Consider the following 8647-nt stretch of genomic DNA (forward strand, 5'->3'; position numbering starts at 1 on the left):
AAGTATGTATATTTAATAAAAGCGCAAACACACAATTACGACGATTCCTAGCGTGTTTCATTCCTCGGCGATGTATTCGACAAGTTATATCGTTAAAAAATATTATCTTATTAAAGTAAAGTCTCTTATTAAGTTAAAGTCTTTTTATTATAAAAAAAAAAAGAAAAATGCACGGTACTACATTCCATTTGTTTGTGATTTTGATGAGTACTTCCTCCAACGCCAGTTAGCAATTATATGAGTAGGAAAGGAAGTAACAACGCGGCAGGATGCAGACAAAAGATAGAGCCTCTGTGAGATAAAGTCACCCCCGTATCGCGCGTTTCTTCCTGTCGGCTCTCGATACAAATACGCGTCCGTCCGTCGCGTATATAGGACACATAAATGAAACATACGCGACTTGATACGTTTGAGATCGAGACTAAGCGATGATTTTATCGGTGCTTCACAGGCAGCCTGGCGAGTGAGGATCTCTCTTTGGAGGAAGCGACCGCGGAGGAAGATGAGAACGGTGCGTCTGCCGACAGGGATCATCGGCATCATCACCATCAGGACGCGCGAAATGCCGTTACGTCAAACGCGCCCCCCTCGAGCAGTCCGCCGTCGCGTCACCACCAAACCCAGGACGAGGCGGATCGCTGCAACGCGCTGCAAAGTGGTGTAATTTTATACTCACCGCATTCCACGTCCGCTGTGCCCGCGACGAGCGTGAATATCTGCAATGTACCGACGTTGACCTATCGCGGCGTCTTCACCACGACCTGCGCGCAGTCCTCCCCTCTGAGCAATCTCCAGGGCGACCAGCAGCAGCAGCAACCGCAACAGCCGGGTCAGGAGCTGTGGGGGCCGTTACCGTCGCCAACCTTAACCTTGGCGGGCCAGCCGTTCCTTCACCCCAACTTACACTCAGCCGCGTACAGCGGCGAGACCGTCGAATTGCTGCAGGTCGATTCGAAACCACCCCCGCCGCCCGGTTATCACGACACGGCGACTACCACCCCCGCGACCTGGCTGACGGGTCACGAGGACGCTTACGATCCCGGTCTCCTCTCCCACCATCATTCTCACGCCCATCATCAGGAGACAACGTTGAAGCAGGAGCCGACGGGCACCGGTTACACTTCCAGCGTTCCACAGCAACCTCAGCAAGCTCAGGCGCAGGCCCAGCAACAGCAACAACAGCAAGCTCCGCCGTCTGCGGCTTGCGGTACGGGAGTCCAACTGGCCGAGTACAATCCGAGCACGTCGAAGGGCCACGAGATCCTTTCTCAGGTCTATCAGCAGAGCGCTCTACCGCTCCGGTTGGTCCCCGTGAAGCCGCGCAAGTATCCGAATCGACCGAGCAAGACGCCGGTCCACGAGCGGCCTTACGCTTGTCCGGTGGACGGCTGCGATCGCAGGTTCTCTCGCAGCGACGAGCTCACCCGGCACATACGCATCCACACCGGGCAGAAGCCGTTCCAGTGTCGCATCTGCATGCGCTCGTTCTCGAGGAGCGATCACCTGACCACCCACGTGCGCACGCACACCGGCGAGAAACCGTTTTGCTGTGATCAGTGCGGCCGAAAGTTTGCCAGGAGCGACGAGAAGAAGCGCCACGCAAAGGTACACCTCAAGCAGAGGCTGAAGCGCGAGACGTCCCACGCTAATCCAAGAACCCATCACCAGAGCCACGCGTCGTCACCCTGCAATCAATGAATTCCATGACAACGATGTTGAAAAAGTCTCCCTTTAACGTTGAGATCTCATTACGTTTGTCACGTTCTGACAAGTTGTGATCTATGTCTCCCCGATTCTATTTCTCTTCCCTATCCTCCTCACCGTTCCCTTATTTCTCGCCTCTTCTCTTTCCCCGACCATCGCTCGCTCTCTCTCTCTCTCTCTCTCCTTTCCTGCATCTCTCATGATGACCGATGAGGAAATCGCGGAAATCTTTAGGCGGTCAAAACTGATCCGTCGCTGACTGATCCGTCATTTATCGTCGGTCCATTAACTCTTTATATTATCTTAAGGATATAGCTGGATACAAATTAATTGAATCTCACGAGCAGCACAAGACAAATTCTTTCCGCTATCTAATAAACAATTTGCTCATTCTGAAAGTTATCATGTGAAGGAAGAAAGAATTAAATGTCGTATATGTAATTCTTATCATTCGCGAGAGGACGATTAACTTCATATATTTTAAAATAAAACGAGAATAAGAATACGATTTTCTCATTGTACATACGAAGATAACGTTTCTTGCGTCATAGCGAAAAATCGAAGTACTTAAAATATCCTACACACAATCTGTGCGATCATTGAAAACGGACTCGCAGTTGAATGGAAGCAACCACAATGACATGGAAGTTAATCGTCCGATTATAAAAAAAAAAAAAATCCCATTAATAGAAAAACGACAGACGTTATTCCGCTTTACATGTACTTCGTGTTTTAGCTTGTATCCAGACACATATACGAAATATGAATTATCTCTCTCTCTTTCTTTCCCCTCCTCGCGATATTCGGCAGCATATCTAGATACCATTGAGCGTGGCAAGAGCATTTTCGTGCAATTGTATAACACGAAATCGATACCATCTGCAGCTTCCGGGAATCGTAGAGCGAAGCGGAAGATAGACAGATAGAGAGAAAGAGAGAGAGAGAGAGTGAGCGAAAGAGAGGGAGAAACGAGAGAAGGGATGGGGGGTGGGATGAGGAGGAGCAATGCGTCTCGTTGCATGCGAACGACTGTGCGAGAATGTAATGCCACGTAAGACGATAAAGTGTTATGTATCGACTCGTTCCATGGTCAATATGAGAGAAGCGGGACTCAATGTTTAAGATCATATATTTCGTTCCCTACCCCGTCCCCCACCCCCCTCACGTTAAGAGTGCAATTTAAAAGACTCACGCGGTTCGAGTGCAATTCCCATGAAATTCATATTTCTATGGAGCTGTATACTTGTAGGTAGGTCTGTGCACAAGGATTGTTGACAAGCTTCGCGGCAACGGAAATAGAGATATTTTTTTATTAAGTATATTGTACATAACTATGATTCACACACTGAATCTCTCTCTCTTTCTCTCTCATACGCAAAATACGAAAAAAAAGTAAACGGTCAAGACAAAAAGTATTTATTTTTGAAAAAGATTTTACGGAATTGCGTTAGAAAATGTTTAGGTGCTAAAAAAAAGGGAAAAAAGAGAAGTTCCTCTCTTCTTGCGATAAGATGTTGTTAAGAAACTTAGTTTCGACGATTGTTAAATTTTTCCCGAAGCTACGTTTCCCCGCCGGAGAAATTGTGCAATGTATTTTCATAAATTTTCCCCGTCAAGTTTTAATTTCGTAGCAGCGTCAGCAGCGATATAGCGCTTCTTTCCCCACCACCCTCCACCCCTTTTTTAAACCGTTCCCGTTGCCCTTACACCTGCGTTCGCGCGCTGTATTTTCTTCGTGCTCCGAACACGCTAAATCTCGGCTGTCTCCCGTCAAATACTTCCAATTCGCTATCATTCTTTCGCCTCCCCTCACCTCCCCCTCCTTCCCTCTCCCGCATTACTGTAAAAAAATTCCACGAATAATTGTAATTAAACGTGATTATCATTGTTAAAAGAAATATTTCTTGTACATATGTATATAACTTATTATACATAATTGCTGTATGTATGTAAAATCTAACGTTCTCTTGCCATTTTCCCTTCCCACCCCCTCTTCCCATTCGCCCCTTTCTTTTCTTTTCTTCATTTCGCATTATTATCCCGTACGTGTATACATATATTTAGCAATTGTTAATGTTATGTATATGTTGCTCTATTTATTAACAAGATGACTATATCAAATGAATATATTGTTAAAGTTAAATAATTATTTTTATTATTGTAACGACTCTATTCTGGCGTGCAAATGCGTTGCAACAACATGACAGAAGTGACATGGTGTCCAAGCTTGTATGAATTATAAACGTTTAAGTCGCATATGCGTACACGCACGTACACATACATACACCCACATTTAGATACACGAAACAAACACGCACACACACACACACACACACGTCATATGCGAACGTGATGATACGCACTACATAAATTGTAAATGCAATGTAATGCAAGCGCGTCCCCGAGAAAATACTTTTTTTACAGATAGTATTATCCTATCGCTAGATAAATTATATGTAATTATTATACATATTGCGCTCCGAGTGCAATGCACATAACAAAAGCTCTCAGCTACCTGTATATTCGTGTTGTCATCATCGCCCCTGCATATGCTTCTCTTTGCAAAGCGGGTAACGCGAACAATCTTGCAACAATTATTAACAGAAATACAATTAACATATTGACTCGAGGCCAAGTTGTTCTGATTATTTTCGTAACCCTTTCACAAGAATTGTATACGAACTTGTTACGAAGAATGGGATTAAACGATTGGTGCAGGATGCATTCCTTGAACAATTTGAAGTCGATTTTTTTTTCGGTCAACATTTTATCGTCAACCAAGCTTTAAATTCAAATTTTGCGTTACTGTAAAGTTTGCTTAAAATTATAAGCAGAATTTTATTTATATTTTTATTTTCTCTCAAATCTAAAAAAAAAAAAAGATTTTTTTTAAAAATGAAGAACTATCGGCGTATCGATATTTTTACTGAAAGAATAGTTGGCTTTATGTTGATCAAGGAACACATACCGTCGAGTTTTTAAACACACTTAAACCTTTTCTTAACGCTCTGTGTAACAAACACAAAATGTATACAACAAGCTCACGGGGCATTGGTCCACGCACGATCGTAAGCATTCCGATAGTATTAAGGCAAATTAACCTCAGTGAAAATCTGAAAGTTCGCAACGTTCACTCGATTTTGACTTGAAATAAAATTTGGATCCAATTATAAAATGTCAAATAAAAATATATCATTTATAAAACTTTGTGTCTTTAACTTGAAAACCATTTACGAGAATTTAACTGATTTTATTTGGAAAGTAATTTTCCTTAATAGAGATATCGATATTATAAATATGAAGTTTATAACATGTGTTCGATTAAAGGAAAAAATTTTCATAGAGACTGCGCCATTAGATAGTATACGTAAATGATAAGATTTTATTGTTCGACTTCTTTTATATATACAATAAGCAGACTTTATATAACTTTAATCCGAGGGAGGCAGAAATGCTCGTGACATTTAATATGAAAATTTTCAAGTTCGCAGGAAGATGTTTAATAAAATTTTTGGTAAAAAAAAAATTATTTCCATGTTTAACAAATATTGCCCTATTCAGCGAACGCGCCCGCGCTCGTGTGCGTCACACGGGACGTGTATATCCCAGGTACAGTATCATTTCGCTTTCATACAGTGCGATGCTTATTGGAGCTCCTGTCTGGCGGCATAACGCCAGAGGTGGCCATAAGAAAGGGGGATTTTTTAGTAAGTGAGAGTCTCACATAACCCTGGGTGGCCGGCCCCCAGGGTATGCATAATGCATTTTCTCCTCCTGCCGCAAAAAAAAAGTGTTATTTCGCCGACGAGAAGAAAATGTCAGAGTTGGTTTCCGATAGAAATTTAACAGGGATTTAATTAAATTGACGAATTTAGCCGCGGGGTCGTGACGGAACCGCGAAGGTTGAACTGCTGGCTGGGGAGAAACCGGCGTCGCGCGCGTTCGCGAAACGCGCCCGGCCGCGCCGCGAGGATCAGGACGCGCGCGGAAGGCGTTACCTCAACCTCCGCTTCGTCGCGAAAGCGTCTCCTCGGCGAAATATTCGCGACCGTCCGCCGCCGTAACGCCAGACAATTGTTTCGCGGTTTGGATCCGGACGCGATCGATCTCTCGCGCGCTCCGGACATCTTACACGGTTTTGGCTACCCGACTCGGTAGCACGCCCGTAAAAAGAGAGAGACAGAGGGAGAGAGAGAGGAGAGAGAACGCGCGATCCAGCCGCTACATATATATAGGTATACAGGCACCTACATAAGAAAGACAGTGCGCGAGCGACAGTGGGCACGAGTGAAGCTGAGAGCACGTCTATAAATAGGACCGAGAGCGAGATGAAGCCTCCTCTGCACTTCGCGGTATACCTTCCGCCGCTCTCCGTCTCGCCGCGAGAAATCCCTCCGAGGACTCTCCTTCCTTTTTTTCCTTTCCCCTTTCTTTTTTTTTCTCTCTTTCCGTGTCTTGCCTTACCTCTCGTTCTCCTCCGCGTCCGCGCCCGTATAACGTCGCGCGTCTACCTCTTTCTTTATCTTAATAGATATCTGTCCCTGACTCTCGGGGCTGGACGGTCCCGCTCCTTTTTTTTCCTCCTCCTCTCTCGCCACCCTTTCTTTCCGCTCAATAAAGTCCTCTTCTCTATTTCTGTAAGTGAATGAAAAATTGATAAAAGGGTATTTCGTCACGGATATAAATCGGGACTTCGATCGTATACGACATTTATGATACATTTCGGATAAATATAAATCATCCGAGGTATTTTAATAATAAAATCTTCCCTTCGACTTTTTAAAGTTCTGAACACCTGTTGTCGAGGCAAAAGTTGGAACTTTCCAGGATGTGCTCCGGTATGAATAAACAATTCCATCGATTACTCGTTAAACAACGAAGCGGCGGCGGAGCGGGGATGGGGGGGGGGGAAGGGTTGCACAATGTTCCGCGTTGCACGATCTTACCCCACGGTTTCGGGGAACGAGAGAGAGAGATAATTCCCGGTATATCACGCGAACTGAACCGGGTTCGTGATATTTTTCGGAATTAGAGCGCGCTGATATTAAAGTGAAAAATCCCGGCGGTGGGCGGCGAGGGGGAGGAGGAGGGGAGGCAAAACCGGCCGGGGTGCGCCGGTGTCGTTACTCCGTTACGTCGCAGCATCCGCGAAAGGCCCCGCTAGGGGTTAGGGTCACGTCACAGCGAACGGAAGAGTAGGAGGAGACGGGAGAACGAGAGAGAGAGCGAGAAAGGGAAACGGCGGGGAGAGTTCATTGAGCAACGGCACGTGTACGCGAGATAGAGAGTGCGGCTGCGATATGAGGTGGGATAAGGGTGGGAGGGGGTACGGCGGAGCCGAGCACGGCAGGCGGCGGCGGTGGCGGCGGCGGCGGCAGTAGGGCGAAAAGGGGTTGCCAAGCGACCATAACCGTGGGTTGCCCTTGGCGACTAGTTGCGTCACTGCAGCGTCGCGTGACGTCACGCGACGCCACTGCCCTTGACCGTCGGGGATGACACTGGGGAGAGCGTCCTGGCGACCCTGCCTGCAACTCCGTCCCGTCCTACCCCCTCGTCTCCCGCGTCACTCTCGCTCCCTCCCTCCCTCTCACCCGTCGTTCTCCCTGACACTGGGATACGCAGGGATACAAGTCTATATATAGAAGCGAATTTCACACACACACATATACATACACGTAGCGTGTGTCGGAACGCACGCGACTCACCTTTCGATCGGGGGCTGGAACGCAGCCCTTTCCCTTCCCCTCCCCCGCCCCCCCCCCCTGATACGCATCGCGTATCGCGCGTTGTGTTTTGACACGCGACTCGAAATAGCATTCGCGCGCCTCCCGTCGGTGCTATTTTCGGAATTATGGTGCCCGTACGGTTATTGTTACGCTGGCGATGGATGGATAGATAGATAATGAGAGAGAGAGAGGGGGAGAGAGAGAGAGAGAGAGAGAGACCGGAGCCGGCGGCGAGTGCGACAGGCGCTCGCGTTTGCGAGAGAGCCCTATAGCCGGTAATCGATTGACGCGGGTTTACACGTCGCGTGCAATATTTATAGAATGACGCGCGCGCGGGGCTTGTTTAACGTAATGCGGGCTCACTTAATACAATCCCCACTTGTCAATGACGACAGCCGCCTCTCTTTCTGCGACGGCTTTCTCTGTTTCCCATTTTTTTTTTTTTTTTTTCATCAATTCATCTGCTCCCCATTGCCGTTCGTCGCGTTTCCGCGACTCGTTTCTACTTCATAAGTTGGAGAAACATCGATTATCGAGAGAGAGGATGAGGTTCCCCGTCGATTTTCGTGGGTTCTTTTACATACTATCGACAGATAGCTTATCGTCGAAAATTTGGCTCGTAAGCACGGTGAATTTTATTTCAGGCGTTTTCTATTACGATAACGCGATAACGACAAGCGCAAGATACACGGAGAAACGCGTTTTATCTCGTTCGGGACCCGACACAACTATATATCCTGCTCTCCTGATCTCGTTGTTTTCCCCATCATCCCTAGATGCGCCTGCGAGATGTTATTTCCCCCTCCTCCCCTCCCTCTCGCCGTAATTATATTATAAAAAGATCTAAATAATGAACGACGCCTATAATTAATCGCTTTACATGGTTACGAGGGATATCGATTACTTATACAAATTAATCTCGTCTCACGAGGAATTATGTATCGAAAATCCATTGATGATAAGTAGCTTGATCGTGAAATACGATCGTATCGTCTTCCGTTTTCTCGTGTATAATTAATAATGCCGTCTATATACGCACGCGCTTTTTGAACAATCCGAACTTGGCCAATTTTTAAATGCTTCTCTTGAAAATACATAAAATAAAAATAAGGCAGATATTTTATATATCCTTTTGCTCGATCATATACGTATAACGCAGCTTCTACGTAAACATGCACTGAGAAAATAGATGGGGAGTTGAAAAATGTACATGTCTC

General features: G+C 46.1%; 1 protein-coding gene across 1 annotated transcript; it reads left to right on the forward strand.

Annotated features, from left to right (window-relative positions):
* Positions 1 to 432: 432 nt before the first annotated feature.
* LOC112455999 (E3 SUMO-protein ligase EGR2) lies at positions 433 to 4333 on the forward strand (the record flags this gene model as incomplete). The annotated part of the gene is made up of 1 exon (XM_025018263.1): positions 433 to 4333. A coding segment is annotated over one exon (1266 nt), but the record flags the coding sequence as incomplete, so codon positions are not given.
* Positions 4334 to 8647: the final 4314 nt, after the last annotated feature.

Source organism: Temnothorax curvispinosus, unplaced genomic scaffold, assembly GCF_003070985.1.
Source record: "Temnothorax curvispinosus isolate PA1 unplaced genomic scaffold, ASM307098v1 QBEX01006563.1, whole genome shotgun sequence".
Taxonomy (NCBI): Eukaryota; Metazoa; Arthropoda; class Insecta; order Hymenoptera; family Formicidae; genus Temnothorax; species Temnothorax curvispinosus.